Source organism: Prionailurus viverrinus, chromosome A1, assembly GCF_022837055.1.
Source record: "Prionailurus viverrinus isolate Anna chromosome A1, UM_Priviv_1.0, whole genome shotgun sequence".
NCBI lineage: Eukaryota > Metazoa > Chordata > Mammalia > Carnivora > Felidae > Prionailurus > Prionailurus viverrinus.
The window spans coordinates 92,714,555-92,734,338 of NC_062561.1; the positions used below are offsets into that span (position 1 = coordinate 92,714,555).

At 55.1% G+C, this 19,784-nt stretch overlaps 2 protein-coding genes across 5 annotated transcripts; both read right to left on the minus strand.

The window, feature by feature from the left end:
* Positions 1–1,848: 1,848 nt before the first annotated feature.
* Positions 1,849–11,601, minus strand: B4GALT7 (beta-1,4-galactosyltransferase 7). Of its 4 annotated transcripts, XM_047868577.1 has the most exons (7): positions 11,462–11,601; positions 9,537–9,698; positions 7,675–8,037; positions 4,741–4,966; positions 3,357–3,440; positions 2,984–3,088; positions 1,849–2,550 (listed from the first exon to the last, which is right to left on the minus strand). In XM_047868577.1, exons 1-7 carry the CDS (start codon positions 11,509–11,511, stop codon positions 2,395–2,397), a joined length of 1,146 nt encoding a protein of 381 aa, XP_047724533.1. In that variant the 5' UTR covers positions 11,512–11,601; the 3' UTR covers positions 1,849–2,394. The 4 variants fall into 4 exon arrangements, with proteins under 4 accessions (XP_047724533.1, XP_047724547.1, XP_047724541.1 ...); XM_047868591.1 differs by lacking the exon at positions 9,537–9,698; XM_047868585.1 differs by lacking the exon at positions 2,984–3,088.
* Positions 11,602–14,434: 2,833 nt separating this feature from the next.
* On the minus strand, positions 14,435–18,241 carry TMED9 (transmembrane p24 trafficking protein 9). Its single transcript, XM_047873860.1, has 5 exons — positions 18,024–18,241; positions 17,753–17,853; positions 16,863–16,988; positions 16,357–16,503; positions 14,435–15,293 (listed from the first exon to the last, which is right to left on the minus strand). Exons 1-5 carry the CDS (start codon positions 18,205–18,207, stop codon positions 15,144–15,146), a joined length of 708 nt encoding a protein of 235 aa, XP_047729816.1. The 5' UTR covers positions 18,208–18,241; the 3' UTR covers positions 14,435–15,143.
* Positions 18,242–19,784: the final 1,543 nt, after the last annotated feature.

Below are 19,784 nucleotides of genomic sequence, written 5' to 3' on the forward strand. Positions count from 1 at the left end.
TATCACCTCTCTGACCCTGGCAAGCTACTTATCTCTCTATGCTTCATCATTGTCCTCCATAAAACAGGTTAATAAATAGGACCTAGCTTAGCTAGAGGGAGGCCCCATAAGATAATGCAACATAAAGAGTCCTGTACGTGGTGAATGCTCGACTAGTGCCTGCTTGTTATAGTTGCTATTACAGCCACCATGTTGGACAAGTGCCGTGGCAGGTATTGCTACGTCCAGGGCTAATCTCATCCACGCCCTGGCCAGCAACACGGGGATGTTAGTCCCCCTCCATGGAGCCAGGGAAGCACCAAGGTGCTCTGGCATTTGCAGAGCTGTCTGCTTCTTCCCCCTGCCAGGCACCGCTCAGCCCTCTCCTACTCTCCTGGAGAGACCCCCCGGGGGGAGGCCTGGGCTGGGGAGGGAGGGAGGCTGTGGATTCAGGCTGCAACAGGCCCGGGCTGGGTGCTTACAGGCTCCTTGAAGGAGGTGGTGGCAGTGACCACGGGGGGTGGGGGACCACACGGTTGGAGTTGCGCCCCAGTCCAGGCTCAGGCAGTGGATCCTGCTTTTCTTCTGTTCATTCTATGCCCTCCATGCAGATGGCGAGGAGGGTCTCCTCATCCTTTTAGGTCTTGCTACAAGCCAGGGAGAGAAGTGTGCAGAGCTGGGGGCTTTGACGTCACATCCATTCACACCAACACCAAAGAGGCTGCTGTTCTGCCTCCACGCTATGTTAAGTCCAAGATGATGCAGCCGGGGTTGTCCAGAGACTGGCACACAGGGAGCGCTTCGTTCCCCTCTCTTGGGCCTCAAGGTTGAGAAAGCCCCCCCCAGCACCCCTGCACTGTAATTAGTCCATCTGCCCCTCACTGTACTGAGGGAAGCTGAATTGCTGGGCGAGGTCAGTTGAGGATATGGAACCTCTGTTGTACATCTGAACAGATACACTACTCCATTATGCTGTGCTCAGGTGGTGCAGTGCGCAACGCACACAACTGCACCCAGCAGCACTGAGATCACCCTCTGAGGGGTAGTCATTTTGGAGCACAGCTGTTGAATCCATCCTCCTGAACTTTGGGACTTCAATCCCTTCCTCTAGCATTTAGGGTGTCCTATTTATTGTTAACCAAACCACCCTTAACCAGTCCCCAGACTCCTTTGACCACTGGCCCAAATCTTTGGCAGTCAAATGCCTTGAAGGAATGATCTGCCTTGCAGAGCCCCTCACCTCCCACTCTTGTTGGCCCCCGGCTTCCCTCCAGATAATTTCTCCAAGGTCACTCCCCAGTTCCATGGTCTCCCTCGGCTCCCCTCCTTCACCTCTCCTGGACATCGTGTGATCAGTGGTAATCTGCCCGCATGCGGGGAACACTGCAGGATGCTCCTGCCTTTCATCTTCTCCCTCTCGCCTCAGAAACGTGGTCCTCCCACCCTCAAGCTATGACCAAGTCCTTGCCACCACATTTTGCCTGCCCCGAGTCTGGTCCCGTGGGTCTAGTTCTGTCTCAGTGTGGCAGAATGAAGCCACCCCCACCCTAGAGTCAGAGCCCACCATGGCCTGAGGGGGGCAGACTGCCCAGAAGGGCAGCGAAGCCTGGAGGGCTGTGGGAGGTGGCAGGAACCTTGGCCTTCGGCGTCTCTCCCACCTGAGGCTCCCCTGACCTTGGCGTCCCCAGCCCTGCCCTACCCCCCTACCAGCTTATAACTAAGAGAGGTGCCATCTTTCTCCCCCGTCCCCTTCCGCTCAGCCCCAGGTGACAAACTGGTGGTCCATGACACATTTGTTCGGCCCGCCACACTTTTCTGAAGTTTCAATTAGCTGCTATCATTTAAAAACTAACTGATTTCACTCAGGAATCCAGAATTCAAGTTTCTTTTTGAGAACTCAGAAGATCTGGCCCACCCCAGGCCCGCATTCCTACATGGTGATAGCCAGAGAGAGCTGGTCTCGGCTGTTCCCTTTCTGTGGGGCTTGCACAGAAACCTGCAGTTTTAACCCTCTGCATTGTCCTGGCCACCCATGTCAGCGGCCTGGCTTCAGAACTGCATCCTGGCATGAGGCCGTCCGTCCAGGGGAAGGAAAAGCCCTTAGGTGTGGGCTCGCGAAGACGGGGAGAGCAGGGCGAGCAGGAAGGCGCGGCGGACAGTCCCAGGTGAGAGCCACGTCCCAGTCTCTCTCCATCACTCTTTATTGCTAGCAGCGTCCCAGGCACCCTGTGTGTGTCCTGTCCTGGCTCAAGCCCACCTCTGGGGGCTGGGCCGCTGCAAATGTGCGGCTTGCGATCCGCTGCTTCAGGCCACCCCACATCCTAGGGGAGGTGGGCCCTGGGGCCTGAGGCTTTATCCAGAGCCTGAGTAAGCAGTGTGGCCTGTGGGCACAGGCTTCCTTACTGTCCAGCTGGCTCAGCCAAATGTGCACCAGGGGGTGGCAGCCTTGTCGCAGTCCAACATGATGTTGAGAACAGTGCAGGGGGCCCCGCCCACAGACAAGGCTGTGCGGGAATCCACACGGTACTTCACGGTGTTCAGGCCTCCCTCCCGGTCCACCTTGAACTGCTCCTGGGGAGGACATGGAGAGAGAGCATGCACTCAGGGCTTTGAGGCCGCCGGCTGCCCGCAGCTGTGCCCCACCAGTAAGCAAGAGGGCTGAGATCGTTCAGGTGGGCTAATATGGCTCCTAAAGAAGAGGCTGTTTGGGGGACGGTGGTTCCCGTGTCACAGGTCCGCCTGGGACGCTGGCACCGATAGCTGAGGCCCTCCCCTGCTCCCTGCCTGCATGGACGCTGAGGTCTCAGCTTACCCACGTGGCCAGGTGCCCATAGTGGCCACCAGCACAGGGCACAGTGCCCAAGCAGAATGCCCAGAGACTGGCCTGGGCCACGCAGGGGAGGGCAGGGCCATCTGGGCCGGAGGAGAGCTTGGTGAAACGCTTGGCCCTGTTGTTTCCCCACATCACCACCTAACCATCCCCAGTCAGGGGACCAGCCAGCACCTGTTTTTGAGCGGCGATGCGCTTCTGGTCCCTCTTCCGCCAGGCTGGGTCATGCAGGTGGCGAAATGTCTTGTACCCAGTTGTGATTCCCGAGGGGCGGAAAAGCTAAGGAGGCCAAAGAAGTTGGGTCAGGCCGCCCTCCTGGAGCCCCGGTCCTCACCGCTAGTCCTCTGGGGTCCCAGCACCTGCCATGGGCCACGGGCAGGGGCCTGTACTGCCATTCTGCAGAAGAGGTATGCCTATCGGGGGCCAGGCTGAGATCAGAACTGGGGGTGTCATCCCTAAGCCCCAGGAATGTCATCTGAGGGCAGGGAAGGGAACCCTGGGGCAGCCCCAATGCTGAAGAGGTGGGGAGCCCTGAGGGGAGTATTACCTGCAGCCCGGCCCCTTTGATGCGACGGTAGAACTCGTCATCTTCGCGGCCCCAGCCCCAGAAGCGGTTGGACATCCCGTTGCACTGACACAGAGACAGGGAGAGTCACTTGCCCCATCCTCCCAGGGCGCTCCCTGGTCTCTGACCACCCAGGAGTAGGCCAAAGCCCCCTTTCTCCTCCTCCTCCCCTGGAGGTTCTAATGTGCACCCAGAGGCTTATAGTTCCCACAACCTCTGAGCTACTGGAGGACAGCCATCACATGCCAGGCCCCTTGCCTGTTCTCATGGGCCCTTGAGTCTGTGTGACACGATTGGTTTCTCAAAAATGTCTGACTGGGGGCCCCTGGGGGGCTCAGTCGGTTGAGTGTCACTTCTGGTTTCAGCGCAGGTCATGATCTCACAGTTTTTGAGTTTGAGCCCCGTGTCGGGCTCCGTGCTGATGGCACAGAGTCTGCTTGGGATTCTTTCTCTTTCCCTCTCTCTCTGTCCCTCCTCTGCTCTCTCTCTCTCTCTCTCTCTCTCTCAGAATAAATAGATTAAAAAAAAAAAAAAAAGGCTGACTGGTGGAAGGCACCTCTTCAGGGCAACTGGCAATGGGCAGAAGTGCCAACTCCTGCTTGATTTCTGCCTGCCGGATACCCCCCTTTCTCCTGGGAGGCTCTGCCCTGGTCTCTTCCTGTGGGAAGAGGGGCAGCTGGGCCCTGCGACAGACCCCTATTAGCCACCCAACTTAGGGCTTCATTTCTGTAAAGCTGGCTTCAGCCGCAGCCTGAAGAAAAGGGCAAAAGACCAGTGTCTAAGCCACTCAGTCCTTCCCACTCTCTCCCCTCACCCTCACCTACTCCCCAACCTCCCTCCACCTTCACTCCCTCACTGCCCCCCCCCCCACCTCCAGCCACAACAATGGACTCAGGGGTAGCCCCCTCTCCCCCACCCCTACTCAAGTCAGGCCAATCAGGAGCCAGGGTGGCGCAGTTCTGGGACTCTTGTCCCGGCTGCTGGGGAAGAGACCTCACCGTCCACTGAACCCCGGCCTGGGTGCACGCAGCGTGCATCCAGGACGGCCACCGTGCACCTCATAGGCCTGAGAACAAATCCACTCCAGAGAAAGCCGAGCTGAGAGACGTCCTTGGTGACGCTAAGAGGCCTGGCAAGCCACCCCTGAAGCCAGCTCAGACTGTTCCATTGAGAACCAACGAACCCCGAGTCTCCCGAAGCCAGCTCACAGGGGGTTCCCGCTACTGTGGCTGAATCCTCCCTGACTGGCTCGGTCCCGCTCCTGGACTCCCTTGACCGGTCAGGGCAGGACCCTCTCATCAGCCGGGCCTGGGACCGTCCCTCCTCCTGCCCATGCCTGCCCCAGGCGGGCGCCCCCCGGTCTCACCAGCTGGTAGTGCTGCTTGGAGAGCAGCAGGATGCCGCCCACGTAGGTCTTGTAGTGGTAGAGCGGGTGCAGCTCCGGGGAGGCCACGTGGAAGGGCCCGGCCTCGGGGAAGCCATAGTCCAGTTCCTCGTTGAGGGGGAGCAGGTCCACGTCGTGCATGGCGATGTAGTCCGTGCTGTTGCTGCTCTCCAGGAAGCCCACGTTGACGAGGGCCGCCCGGTTGAACCTGCACGGGTGGGGGGCGGTGAGGTCGCGCTCCCCAAACTGCGTGACAGCCTGTCCTCTGTGGCGCCCGCCCCCCCAGCGCCTGTGCCGCCTTCCCACCCGACGCCGACTTCCCCGTGGGGCTGCCCCCCCGCCTGCCGTCTGCTCATCACACAGACGTCTACCGACTACCAGCTATGTGCCAGACACCGTCCGGCCCACTGGGGCTACGGCGGAGAGAAATCAAAGCCCTGCCCTCGAGGAGCTGAGGTTCTGATAAGAGGAAACAGAAATCAATAAGGGAATATGTAACCAGCCAGCCAACGGCAAGGGCTACGGAGGAGAGAAGCGCGCGCGGAGGAGAGAAGCGCGCGCGGGGTGAGGAGGGGAGAGCATGCTGGGGGGCGGGGCAGGTGTTCTTGCAGACAGGGCCAGCAGGAAGGCCAGGGTAATGGTGTGACGTGTGAAGGCCTGAGGGAATGAGCCAGAAGCAGGTAGAGGGAGTGGGTCTCCAAGGAGAGGGGAAGGCAATTGCCAAGGCCCGAGGCAGGAGTGGACACCTGTGTGACCAAGCAGGGTGACCAGGAGGGCTTCAGGGATGAGGCCAGTGGGGGACTGGCCCCTGACAGGCTTGGGCTGTGACCCCCCGGTACCACGCAGGAGCCCCTGCAGGGCTGAGAGCAGAGCCAGGATGTGCTGTGACTTCCAGTTTAACAGGATCACTCTAGCTGGGGTGTTGAGAAGAGAAGGGAGGCTCAGGGTTGGAAGGCTACGATCATCTGGGTGGGAGACGATGGTGATTTAGCTCAGGGAGGTGGTGAGAAGTGGGCAGATTTGAGACACATTCCGAGGGACGGGGTGTGCTGAGGGAAAGCGAGGAGGTGACAATGACTCGAAGGCTTTTTGGCCTGAGCAACCGGAAGCGAGGAGCTGCCATCTCCTGAAATAGGGAAGAGGGCGGGTGGGAAAGCAGACATTCAGCCTTGATCATGTGAAGCTTGGGATGCTCGGGACCACCAGACGGAGGGTTATGTGGTGCCCAGACGCAGGGGGCTGGAGGTCAGGAGAGTGGTCTAGGCCGGGAATACACAGACTTGGGGGCCACCAGGGCACAGAAGGGGTTTAGTGCCACGAGGCCAGATGACATTCCAGGGAGTGACTGCAGCCGGAAAAGAAGATGCCCAAGGACTGAGCCCTAAGAGCGCCAGTCGAGAGGTCAGGGAGGTGAGGTAGAACGGGCAAAGGACTTAGCAGAGGTGAGGAAGGAGGAGAACCGGAGTGCTGTTTCAGAAGTCAAACGGAGGTGTTTCCAAGAGGAATAAGTAACCCACTTGGCCAATGCTACCTGGCGGTGGAAGACTGAGAACAGTGCTTGGATTAAGGAGGTGGGCTCACTGGTGACATCAGTGAGAGTTGCTTCAGCGTCAGGAGGGGGGTAAACATCTGAGGGGAACAGGTTCCAGAGAGAGTGAGAGGGGAGACAGGAAAGTTCTGCTCTGAAGGGGCTCAGAGCAATGAGGTGACAGGGGTGGGCAAGGGGTCACGGGGGCTTTTCCTTCTCTTTTTAGACAGGAGCTATTTCAGTATGTTTGCTGATGCAAATGCCCCAGAAGGGAGGAGAAACCAATCCAGGAGGGAGAGAAAGGAGTGGATGGCTGAAGCGATGTCCTTGAGTAGGAGAGCGAGAAGGGGACCCAGCGCCAGACCGGAAGAGCTGGCCCTGGAGGGGCTGGGGCAGTGCATCCTCAGCATGGTGGGAGCCTAGTCTGTGAGCACAGAGGCTGGAGGGCTCACTCTCTTCCTGTTGGCTCGACTTCTCAAACAGGGAGCAAAGTCATCAGCCACGGCTGACGAGGAGAGGGACAGGAGAAAGGGCGCCGGGCTGCCTCAGAGGAGGAGAGGCAGCAGGCCAGAGGGCCCTCTTGGGCCAGGGCTCATCGCCGGTGGGGGGACAGCCAGCTGACCCAGAATAGGCATGGAGCAGCCAGCAGCAGGTGGGTCAGGGAGGTGAGAAGTGCGAGATGACGGATGTTAATGATGGACCGTGGACTCCAAGGTGGGTGAGGAGAAAGTGAGGACGAGGAGGGTCGGCTGTGAAGACTGGGCGGTACTGTGGCCTAAAGGGCCTGGCGGGGTCCAAGAGCCTTCGGGTCTGCCTCCCAGAGGAGCGAGGTGGAGGGAAAGGAGGTGGAGGTGGAGCGTGAGATGTGCGCACTGGCTCACGGAGGGGAGCAGCGCGTGGTAAAGGGCAAGGACCCCAGGGTAACAGTAGACTGTGAACAGCTTCAAAGCTGTGGCCTTGACCCTGCCTTTCCCGAATCACCACAGTTAATCCACTGGAAAGCTCGGTCTGTGCTTCCTCCCCGTCACATCTCTCCACCCCTGCTCCCCTACAGCCAAGAGGCCCTCCCGTCCAACAGCCCAGCAGGCCTCCCAGCTCTGCCCCATTCTCCTGTTCTGGTAAAAGGTATTCCTCCTACGACAGCCATGGCGATCCTTTCAAAATGGGTATCACACCAGGACTCTCCTTAGCCCCAGTCCTCCCCTCAAATTCCCGTCACACCAGCGAGAGGGGTTTACTGTTCCCACCCTCCCGCCACTGCGCTGGGTGGTCTTTCCCAGGCCAGAGGAGCCCCTGACACTGGACCCCAGTGGGAGAGGGAGCAGCCGAGGGGCCTGGGCAAGGGGAGGCCTTGGAGAGGGGGGGCCGAGTTGGGAGGCCGTCCCTACCTGAAATGATCCACCTGGTTGAGCACATAGATGTGGTGCGGGACCTTCTTCCTGCTTAGGAAGCGGTGCATGTGGGGCACAAAGACCAGCAGCTCCTCGAAGCGTTCACGGAAGGGCACCAGCACTGCCAGGCGGTGGGGGCCCCAGGACGCGTCTTCTTCCCAGTGCTCGGGAGGTGGCTCCGGGGGGCAGGAGTGGGGTGGGCCTGGGGTCTCCTGCCCTTGTCCCCGGGCTGCCCGGGCCACATCACCAGAGCAGCTGAGCTGCAGCCAGAGCAGGGAGAGGAAGCCCAGTAAGAGACAGGCAACGAAGAGGTGGAAGACGGAGCATTTCCGGGGAAGGCTGCTGGGGAGCAACCTGGACCTGGGACAAGAGCAGGGGTGGGGTCAGAAGGGAGAGTGGAGCCGGAGCCCTTTGGCAGACCCATTCTCTGGCTTCCCCACTGGTAAGGTGCACATGACTGGTCTGCCCCACGTGCCTGGCAGTTAGTGCAGAAGCAACGTCAACGCTTTTGTTCATGCTGCTACCACACATCGGAATCCTGCTTACTGCTCTAGGCCCAGGAGGTGTCACTTCACCTCCAGGAAGCCCTCCAACCCTGGGTCAGAGCTGCCCCAGTTCCTTCACGCCCTCTTACTTTCTGTAAGTGAGTCCGGGTCAGACCAAGAGCTGCTGGAGGGCAGGGGCGAGACTCCTGGTCTCTGGTACCTGCCGTTCTCCAGTACGGTGGCTGAAGGGTCTGAGCCTGAGCCGAGGGCAGGAGCCCTGCCTTAGAGATCCCACCCACCACCTTCCAGTCCTCCTCCTCTGTAAGTTTACCCCCAGTATAAACCCTCACTTCAGTCCTGCTTCTCACACCAGAAAGGTCCTCAAGGCAGGGGCCTGGCATCAGTTCCAGGGAAAAGACCAGTGTTTACCCTGGGGAGATCCAACCTACCCCCAAAACAATGCAAGACCCAAACTGACAGTCGCTGTTCACTGAATGAGACTCCAATCTTCAGTCCAAGAGGCAGCTCATGTGACAAGGGAGGAGAGATGGGACAGGGAGAGAAAGATCAGGGCTAGGTATGGAAATCAGGCTCCGTTTAGAAGCTGGAAGTGCATCTGAATCGCTTGGACACCGAGGTCGTGCTGGGAGAGATCGCTGTCTGGCTTAGAGAGGTGGAATTTACCAGATTTCTCTGCTGAGGACAGAGAAGGAGCTGAGGAACCTAAGACAAGGGAAGCTCTCTCTAGTCTACCCCCCCAAAACAACCTGCAAAGCACTTTGCTTTATAGCCTTTGGGAGTCACCAGTTAGCTACAAGGTAGTATACATTCTGCCTGCACTCGCCCCCACCACTCACCCAGTGCCACACACTGGGTAACCCAGACCTTCGCCACTCACCATGTTCCTTCCTGCTCCAGCCCTGACACAGCCTGCCACTTCAGTCTGAGATGCCCTCTGATGATCCTTCAGAGCCAGACTCCCATGTCATAACCAGCAACGTCCCTCTACCTCAACTCCAACGTCAGGGCCAGCACTGCCCACCCTTAACGTGCACACAAACGGACATGCATGCTCTCTCCATGGTATCTGGTCCTTCCTTCTTCGAAGCATTCAGAGTTCTGTAATCCCTTGTGTCCCTGCTGGTTGTCCCCCTAGATAAGCCATTCCTGTCTGCGGCCCCAGAACAGTTTAGACAGCAAAGGGCTTGCTTGGTGAGTTACAGGAAGGGTTCAAGCAGTCAGGGCATGCTTTAAGTCACACGCCAGAGCCAGACCAACTCCTGACTTTCTCTAACACACAACTGCCAACCTGGAAGCCAGCAACCCTGAAGCCAGGTCTCACACACAGCAGAGGGGTGGCCAGCTAAGACTTACCCCCCATTGTCCTGTGGTGGGGGTTTCCGCTGGGCAAGAGCAGAGCCCAATTCTGCCAGTGGCCTGGGAAGGCTGGAACCTCTACAGATTCTCCCTCGCCCCCTGGGTTCTTTCTGGGGCTGGGGTGGAGACCGGGGATACGGACATGAGGAAATCTCCCACCTTTGGGAAAAGAAGCAGTGACCATCATCCAGGGGTATGGCATGGATTGGGCATTCCGTGCATTGTCACACACTATTGCTTCAGCCCAGCTTCCCTTTGCAGGATCACATTCTCATAGGCAATCTTATTCTGGGCTTTAAGGGCCCAATTGGCTGAGCAACTGAATTCAGAGCCAAATGTCAATTCCTCAGGACAGCGGACACCGAGAACTCCTGGTGCCGCCTGGTGGCAAACTCCAGAACTGCAGTCCCAGCTGCTCCCAAGCCCAGGGCACCCTGCTCCGAGGGGCCGACTAAGTGAGGTTTATCTCCATCAACTTGTGCCCAGGGCTAGAAAAGGCAGAGTCAAATCCAGCTGGGCTGGCTCCAGAGCCAGCACTCTTAACTGCTACGCTAGCCTGAATCTGTTGCCTGGACCTTTGTACCCCTGTGTCAAAAGCAGGAACTGACAGCAGTAACTTTTTCTGGGAACACAGGTATGTTCCAAAGGTTTATGGAAAGGGATGTGGAAATGGAAATTCTCCTCTATTACCTTTTGTTTCTGCCCTTACATAAATCTTAGTGATACAGGTTTGAATATCAGCTGCTCTAGTTACAGCACCTCCCAACTGCAAAGGTAGATACCTCCTGCCTGCCAGGCACAGTGTCAAGAGTGTTACATACGTGGCTTCTTTTAATCCTCATACAGCCCTGTAGATATTATGATCCCTGTTTCAGAGATGGAAAAGCTGAGGTCAGAAAGATTAAGTGATCTGTTCCTGGTCACATGGCTGTTAAAGAGGATTCCTGCCCAGGGCTGACTCCACACTGTCCAGGCTTTCTTTCTATTACATTCCTGTCTTCCTGCTTCAACACCAAGTCTGCAAAATCCCCCAAACACAAGCCTTTTGCCCACTATGTTCCCGAATGTTTTGGCACCTGGCAAACTTAAGAGACATACGGGGGAAGAGGTGATATTCACTGGGAGGAGACCCACTATCTGGGTGTGTGTCCCGGGTGAGAAGAGTTTTGGGGGCACATCTCACGAATGAAGTGTGGGTGTTCTCCCAAATCTAGAAAGCCGAATAACTCCCCTACCCCAATACTGTTTAGGAAAACATCATCAGCTAAGGTCTGGATCAAGTTCACACCTAACACATGCAGGAGGTCCCACTCAAGTACAGCTGCACCGGAAATGAACCAGCATTACGTGTGAGGAGTGCCTAGTTCGTGCCAGTCAGTGGCCTACCAGGCTAGCATAGAGATTCTTTCTGGTGTGTTCTTCTGGGCGGTCAGCAAAGGATGGGGAAGCCTGAAGGAGGATGGGGTCTGAGGTTACACGGATGTGATGGGGGGAAGTAGACACCAGAGAAAAGGAATAAAGACCCTCAGAGGCCGGGGGCAGGCAGAAAGACAGAAATCCACTGAGAGAGGTCAACGCAGTCAGAGACCCGCACGAAGACAGATGCCAGCGGAGAAACACAGACACAAAGAGACCCGCACCGAGGGACAGACTCGCAAAGAGAGGGACAGAAACTCACAAAGGGAAGTCATCGGAGAAATACAGACCCGCGAAGTGGCGGAGACTGGTAGAGTCAGAGACCTACACGGAGAGACAGAGACCCGGTATACAGAGCGAGCCAGTGGCCCACTGGGAGAACCACAGACCCTCAGAAAGCCCCGCAGCTGGGGACGCGACGGCCTCGGGCTCCTAGATTCCGCGGGGCGGCCCGGAAAGGATCGGCACCCGGGAGGACGGGGCCCGGGCCGGCCGCCGCCGCTCACCTGCCGTCCTCCCAGGGCAGCTGCGCCGCTTTCCTCCGGGAGGGGAACATCGTGGGGGGAGGTGGCGGCGCATGGGACTCGAGCTCCCAGCCGGGCCGGCCCGGCCTCCCGGGCCTACGCGGCGCCTCCGCCTCCCGCCCCGCCCCGGCCAGTCCGCCCCGCCCCTCGGTCCGCCGGGTCCGCTGCTCCAGCCGCGCCGTGTGCTCCCGGGAGCCGCAGCTTCAAAGGTTCCGCGTTCGAGGACCGCTTGAGTGCTCCTGTCGCCGGACCGCTAACTGCCCACTGGGGAACTGCTTGTTCTCCCGGGAAACCGAGACCTCAGAGGGGGCTCACGTCACTGGGCCGGTACTGTACTTAGACTCCAGATTTCCAGCGCTCTGGCATGATCTGTATCTCCGTCCTGCCGCCCCCTCCTCCTCCCTTCTCGGGCCCAGGTGGTCCATGCTTCCTCCCGTAGCAAGATCGGAGGGTGGCAAGGCCAAGCTCTGGACTCCGACTTGGGTTCAGCCCAGACCCCACGTAGTGGTTAGGAGCCAAGCACTGCAGACAGACTGACTGGATTCGAAACCTGATTCTGCCAGTTCGGCTGTGTTTAGGGGGCAAGCACAATCTCTTGGCATCTTTCCTCACTGGCATGTATAAATAGTTCCTGAGCTACACGTTGCTGTGAGGGTTAATGGAGAACGTAACATGCAAGGATACTTGGCACAGTGCTGGGCACATAGGCAACGCTATGTAAACGATGGCCCTTACACAGAAGAGGGGTACTTGGGTGGGGTTGTTTGAAGGGGAGGAAGATTGGGTTCTTAGATCCGTCCTGGCACAGTGTGAACCTAGTTGGCTGGGCCAGCCTCCCACCTGGGAAAAGACGGCAGCAGAGTCCTTAGGCTTAATCTCCGCTCTTCGGAAAATGTTAAGTTCCCTCATAAATAGCTAACATCTATTGAGCTCTTACTGTGTGCCCGTCATTGTTCGAAGTTGCTTACTGCTGTTCTCTCATTCAGTCCTTATGGGTAGTGTACTTACTATGCCCACTTTAAAAATGAGGAAATGAAGACACAGGCAATTCAGGGTGTAAACCAAGATACTTTGTACAATCTACGGCCTCAACCACTGTGCTTTCAAAAGGACTTTACTGTGAGAAATTAATCATCCCCAGCGACGCCCATTCTCCCTTAAACCCAGCATACAGCCGACCAAAGAAGGACCTTACTGCTGAACTCTGCCATTGCACTGCACTCTGTAACAGAACTTTGGCAAATCCAGCCCAGGTTTGGCTGGTGACAAAGGCAAGGCTGATCCCCTGAAGAGACCAGTCAGTGGGTGAGGCCAATAATGGAAACAGGGAGGTGGGACTGTGACCTTTGAAAGCACAAGCCCTTCTAAAGGGGAACAGCTGCCCTTCAGTCTTGCTAATTGTTGTTACATCAGAATGAAGCCCCACTAACGTCAGATCTGATTTGCTTCAAGAAATCAGATTTCGGGGCGCCTGGGTGGCGCAGTTGGTTAAGTGCCCGACTTCAGCCAGGTCACGATCTCGCGGTCCGGGAGTTCGAGCCCCGCATCAGGCTCTGGGCTGATGGCTCGGAGCCTGGAGCCTGTTTCCGATTCTGTGTCTCCCTCTCTCTCTGCCCCTCCCCCATTCATGCTCTGTCTCTCTCTGTCCCCAAGATAAATAAACGTTGAAAAAAAAAAATTAAAAAAAAAAAAAAGAAAGAAATCAGATTTCACATAAAAATCCTAATTAGTTTTAAACAGTGACACCCACAATCATGTTAATAATAAGCACCCTTGGTATGATGGGATGAGAATGGCACCTTTATGGTCTTTCAAAAACCCAGAATTCCAGTTCAATCATGAGAAAAACAGCAGACAAATCCCAATTGAGGGAATTCTACAAGATACCTGAACAGTACTCCTAAAAACTGTCAAGGTAATAAAAAACAAGGCAAGTCTGAGAAACCGTCATAGCCAAGGAGGGGTGAAATGTAACTTGTCCTGGATGGGATCCTGGGACAGAAAAAAGGGCATTAGGCAACAGCTAAGAAACTCTGCATACTCTATGGGCTTTAGTTAAGAATAACGTATTGGGAGCCTGGCTGGCTCAATAGCGTGCAACTCTTGATCTTGGAGTCCTGAGTTTGAGCCCCATGTGGGGTGTAGGAATTACTTAAATAAAACTAAGATAATGTATCAATACTGTTTCATTAACTTGAACACTTGTACCATACTGGTGCATGACAATAATAGGGAGAACTAACATCATGAATTTTCTGTAACACTAAGGGTATTCTAAACAAGTTTTTTGTTTTTATTGTGGAAGAGGTCTAGGAGGTAGCATGAGGTCAGACCATATCCCCTTGTCAGTTCAAGTAGTCCACAGCCTGGCCTCCCCAGCCTGTCTCTTTCTCACACCCTGCTGGATTCACCTTCCTCAAATTTATCTTCGGTTCTTGTACCCAAAACTGTGTCAAACACTGGGTAATATGCGAGTCTCTTCTAACTCTAACCAACTTCCCTTAACGGCTTCCTCAGCCCCCTCCCTAAACTCCAGTGGAAACCATGTCCATCCACCTCCATGCCAGCCATCTGCCAGGGCTTCCAACCACGGCTGCTCTGCCTTCTTACATCCGAATCCTTCTCCTTCAAGGTCCTCCTGAAATCCCATTCTGTTGGTTAAGACCATCTACATCCTCATCCCCACCAGCCCAAGGATTTCTGTCCTTCCCAAACCCGCAGTGCTCTTCTGTTCAATGCACACTACCTTCCTGAACAAGGCACCAACCCCCCACCATTCACTTGTTTTATGCTCTTGGGCAAACCCACTATCCCCTGCTACAGAAAGGTATTGAGGGGAGGGAAAGAATGAACTTCACAGGTGGGTATTCATCTTGGAATGTTAAGTGCTTTGCATAGAAGAACTGACGTTCCCTGAGCACCTCGGTGGCACAGTCACTTTATGTGGGACAAGCGAATTTTTTTATTTTTTATTGGGAAACCAATGTAACAAACCTAGACTTGTTGAAAATGAAATCAGTAACTAAGACTTTGCAGGCCCCATCCCCAGCCAGCACCAAGGCCTCTGCCTGGCCTGACCCCAGTTCCTCAAGCCCCCAAAAGGACAACCATGTTGAGAAGCTGAGGTCAACCTCAGGGCTAGTTTCCCACACTGCAACCCCCTCAACCCCACCCTCCATTGACACACATACCCTGGATCTGCAGTCTGGGTCTAGGCCCAAGGAGGGTACAGTGAGGTTCCCAGGGCGGCAGGGAATCACGGCCACACCCCAACCTGCTCAAATCCCAAGTTAGCAAAGGAAGACAGAAAAAAGACTGGCGTGCCTACCCACTCCCCCCTCCCCAGCCACCCCAGACAACAGCCTCACATCCCTGATCAGTAACACTGTGATTCTGAGGTGCCAATGGGGCTCCCAGTGGCTTCACCAGACCCTGGGTGATTACTGCAAAGGGCTTAGAGCCCAGGGGAGGGGACAGGCATTGCCCCACCACCTGCTCAGTATTAGCCAGCCAAGCTCCTGCCCTAAACTTGTGCCTGGGGTGCCTGTAGCCCCTTTCCCCTCCAGACATCCATGGCTCGGAACCAGTCCTCCTGCTAGAGAGAAATCAGTTCCAGGAGGCCCTTTCTCCCCCAGCCCGGGAGGAAGGATGGCCTGTGAGCTGGCTACACCAGCTTCTTCGCTTCAAAGAAGCTCTTGAGGTGTCGCATCTGCCAGACGCCGATGGCTACGAGGATGAGGGTCTGCAGAATGGACCACCACAGCACCCGCTGGTTGGTGCTCTCGCTGGTCTGCCGGAAACGCTCCTCTCGCCACTGTGGGAGGGGAGAGCGGAAGAGGAGCTTAAGTTTGCTGGGCACCACCTGGCGCCACTCTAACTGCTGGGTTCCCTTTGCAGAGGATGCCCCAGAATCAAGGAGCTATGCCCAGGTTCCAATCAAGTGTCTGCAAAGAGCCAGAGACCCCACCTGGGGACTGCATTCATCCTCCCCAGCCAGATGACCTCCAGGAACCCACTCATTTAAGTCTGTTTGCTTGGGGGTGCCTGGCTGGCTCAGCTGGTAGAGCATGCAACTCTTGGGGTTGAAGCTCCACATTGGGCATGCAGCCTACTTCAAACCAACCAACCAACCTCTGTCTGCTCATGTGTCAGGTACAGTCCTCCCCTGGTCCTCTCCTAGAGCCAGTGGGGGGAGGGAGGGCGGGGGGGAGGGGAGGTGAAGTGCCAGTAGTATTACCCTATCAGACAGAGCTGCCCTATAGCACTCAGGAGTGCACGTGCTCTAAGCTCTCTGCCCAGGTCTTCCCCAACTGCTCCTTGAGGATTGTGGGCACAAGTTGCAAACTGGTGGCCCAGTGGCTGGATGTGTTTTGCCAATAGTTAAAACCTGGTAAAAATTCACATCAAAACACTTGGATCTCTAGCTCCTCTTAAAAGCCAGGGTAGCATATCTATCTGCAAGGCTACCCTGGGTTGACAATTAACCAAGGCCACTGAGGATTAGACACACAACAGTCCTTATGGTCACAGATTCATTCATGGTACCACCTGGCTCCTGGACACAAATGAGTTTGAAATAGCTGGTCCTGGAAGCACCTGGAGCCATGGAAATAACACCCAAGGTATTAATATCAATTCCCGCTCTGTCACTGTGTACATGTAACTGGGATTTAGAGCAATGATGGCCTCTCAAGAGCCTGTCTCCTTGGTTACACACTGGAGTTAGTGATCCCCACCCCACCTTTTAGACTTGCAAAGCGGCACAGTTAAGTCCTCTGGCTTTCATAATGAATCTGACACACATGCCACTCCTGGCTGAGCCAGGGGAAGGCTTCTGGGAAGAAGCCCACCCAGGAGCTCCTGGCCCAACCACATACCCGTTGGTAGTTCTGCTCTTTCTGGATCTGCTCCACTTGCTCCACCAGCTGTCTCACTCGTAGCTGCAGCTCACTCAACTTGTCTTTGGCGGCAATTTCTGCATAGTCGTTGGCGTGTTCACCCACCTGGATGTCCAGGTGAACTCTCTGGGGACAGACAAGGGAGAGAAAAAGAAATCGGGCAGCCCTGCTCCATCTTCCTGCTAGGCACTGACAGCTGGTCCCCCTACCTTCCTTCATTTGTGCATTTCGTCCAGTGCTGAGGCCTCCACAGTGTCCAGCCCTATGGGGCTCTAGGCAAACAGGCATGAATAAACTTGGCTGACACTTGGACCAAGGCACATACAAGGAGTTCAGGGACTGTGCCCAGATGTTCAGCGGAAACCCAAAATTATTAGGAGACACAAAATCCGACACACTCATCTCACACCCAAAGCACTGCCAGTCTCCAGGCCCCACCAGGGTTTAGAGGTTGAAAGCTACGAGCCCCATGTGGGTCCACTCACCAGCATGCCTCCAGCAAAAAGGGAGAACTTGGTGGAATTGGAGTGAAGACAGATCTGGTGTTCGCCGGGGGTATGGGAGGTGAAAGTGAACCTGCCTTCAGAGCCATACTGCCGGGCCAGGATCACCTGGAGACAAAAGCCTTCAGTGAGTGTTATAGAAAGGATGGGGCTGGAAGGAAAGAAGTCTTAAGGCTCTCTGAGCCTCAAAAGTTAGCCAACAGAGACATAGGCACCCCACACACTAAAAGCTCCAAAGCTGCTCGGCGGTAGTTGCCAAAGCTTATCTGAGAACTTCTGGGGGCAGGGGTGAAGAATCTAAAATTAAGCTGATGTGGGCCTGCGGTTGGAAAGGGCTCTTTATTCAGAGCTCCTGCCATTTCAACTCTGTTTTGTGTGTGGTTCTTTTTTTTTTTTTAATGAAAAGTGACAATGATTTTTTTTTCTTTTGCTTTCCTTTAATATCCTTATCCGGTTGAAATTAACAGTTGCTTCTTCGTTTTGGAAAGCACTCTGTCCTGTGAAACCTTAAAGTCTGGATGCCACAGCGTTAGAGTTGACAAAATTCTTTGACTGCCAGCACCACAATTAAGGCACCAACCACACCTGTAAGATAGGTGAGTTTCCATTTCACAGACCAGGAAACCGGCTCAGGGAAGCTCAGTGACTTGGCAGAGTCACGCAGCAGTCGGTAAGAGGTTGAGAGGAGCCGCTAGCACTGCAGCAGCCCAAGCTTGGCCTAGAGCGCAAAGCCGGGCGCGATCTTCTCACAACACCCAACTGTCTTCAGCAGTTCAGCAGATGCGGCAACTAGGAGGGGAAGTACCAGCACCTGCCTGGTCTGGCGCCTAAGCGCAGGGCGGAGGGCTCCGCGGGCTTTGGGGTCGGCTCACCTTGTCCTCTGGGTCCTTTACCTCCACGAACATGCCGAGCCCGGGGGTGGCCGGCTGGTACTCCTCCCGCTGCTTGTCATACAGCTGCGTCCGGTAGTTTCCTGGAGGGAAGTGGGGCGAGTCCAGGTCAGATGAGCGCGAGGTGGCGCGGAGTCGGCCCACGCCAGCACGCGCCGAGACCAGCTGCTCCCCTTTCTGGAAGAGGTGACTCTCCCGCACCCCCCGCCCCAAGACCAAGGTCTTGTTCCAAACTCTCCCCCTCCGCCCGCACCTATAACCATGGTCTCGTCCGGGATCTCCTCAATAAAGCACTTCTTTTCGGTCTCCCCGATGTGGAAGTAAAGCGCGCCTCCGCGGGCCACAAAACACAGAAGCAGCACGAGGGCCCGAATCACCCTTCCCAGTTCCCCTCCGGGCCGGGGCCTGACGACCCTCACGCCCTGCTCCGCAGCCATCTTGCTCCACCTGCCGGCGCAGTCGCAGCCCGCGGCGCCACGTAGCCCTGCCGCCGCCGCGGGGCCTGCCGGGACAGCGAGTTCGACTGGCTGGACTACAAATCCCTAGATACCCCGCGGCCGCGGCGAGGCAGTACCTGATTGGGGAGCAGCTTTTGCCTGCTTCCGAATTACGGCCCAAGAATTGAAACCTTTTTTTTGTTAATCGCCCTGGCGGCGGGGCGACTATTAGTGTTTATAAAATTTTTACAGATGCTCCAAGTAACGCAGTTTGGTTGCGGTCGCAGTGAATAACGAGCAGATACAGGATTGAAACCGAGGATCCCTGACTTTCCTCGGGATTGCATCCGACACTCTGGGCTTTCTTCTATTTTTAAAAATTGAACTTTAAAAAATGACACAAACAGTGCACCAACTTATCTTGCAAAAAAAAGTTAAAGTACAAAAACAACAACAAAAAGCTGAGGTCTCATTTTACCACGTCTTTGCCACCTGAAACCCATCCATTGGTAAATCTGGTCTACCCTGGTCTGTATGGTCCCCGGTATCCACCCCCCCGCACTCTCATCAGTACCTGACATCATCCACGCGAGTGTTGCTGCCGGAGCACTGCCCTGATGACTTCTCTCCGAAGGTGGTTCGGTGTCCCAGGGGCCCGCTAGTAAAGGAGTATTGGGGTCTTGGGCCAGGGTCGCCCCGTTTTGGGGGTCTCTGCGCGCAGTGTGAAATGAACAGAGGTCTGAGTCTGCCCTTCGTGTCCTTCCTGGATTTGATCCATAGTCTAGTGTATTGTGGCAGCAGTTTATGACTGTGTGCATCGTCAAGGTTTCATAGAAGTTGGAGGTTTTCTCTCTACTTCGGCTTCTCTTTGTTATTTCGTTTGGCCCTGTGGAGGGAAGTTTAATGGCAATCTGTTGACATTTCCCCCTCATTGTAAGTCTTGATCTCCTTTTTCTTAACAGTAACAATATAATGTAATCTTTGCTCATACAGTACCTTATTTTTAAACCATTTCTCTGATGAAAGTGGTTAAGATTTCTTTTCCCCTACTATTTGCTCTTACATTTATTGCTGCAATAAATACTCTTGTTCATTTTCTAAAAGAGCATTACTATAGGACATAGTTTTTTGATGAAGTCACAAAATTGCCCTTTCAAACTTCATGCCAATTACAGTCTCACCAGCAGTGTGTCCTAATGCTTATTTTCCACACTCTGGTCTAATGTGCTCAACCTTTTTTTTTTTTTTTAATGTTTATTTATTTTTGAAAGAGAGAGAGATCATGAACAGGAGAGGGGCAGAGAGAGAAAGCGAGAGAGAATCCCAAAGAGGCTCCACACTGTCAGCCTCCAACGCAGGGCTCCAACCCACCAATTTATTAGGTCATGACCCAAGCCCAAATCAAGAATCAGACGCTAAGCTGACTGAGCCAGCCAGGTGCCCCTGGTTGTGTTTTTCTTAATGTTATTATAACATGCTATTAGTGTTGATGTAACCATCACACAGAATTAACAAATGATTACAGAATTGATAAACAATAACATTTTATAATAATAACAGTTTCTAGTATTTGTAAA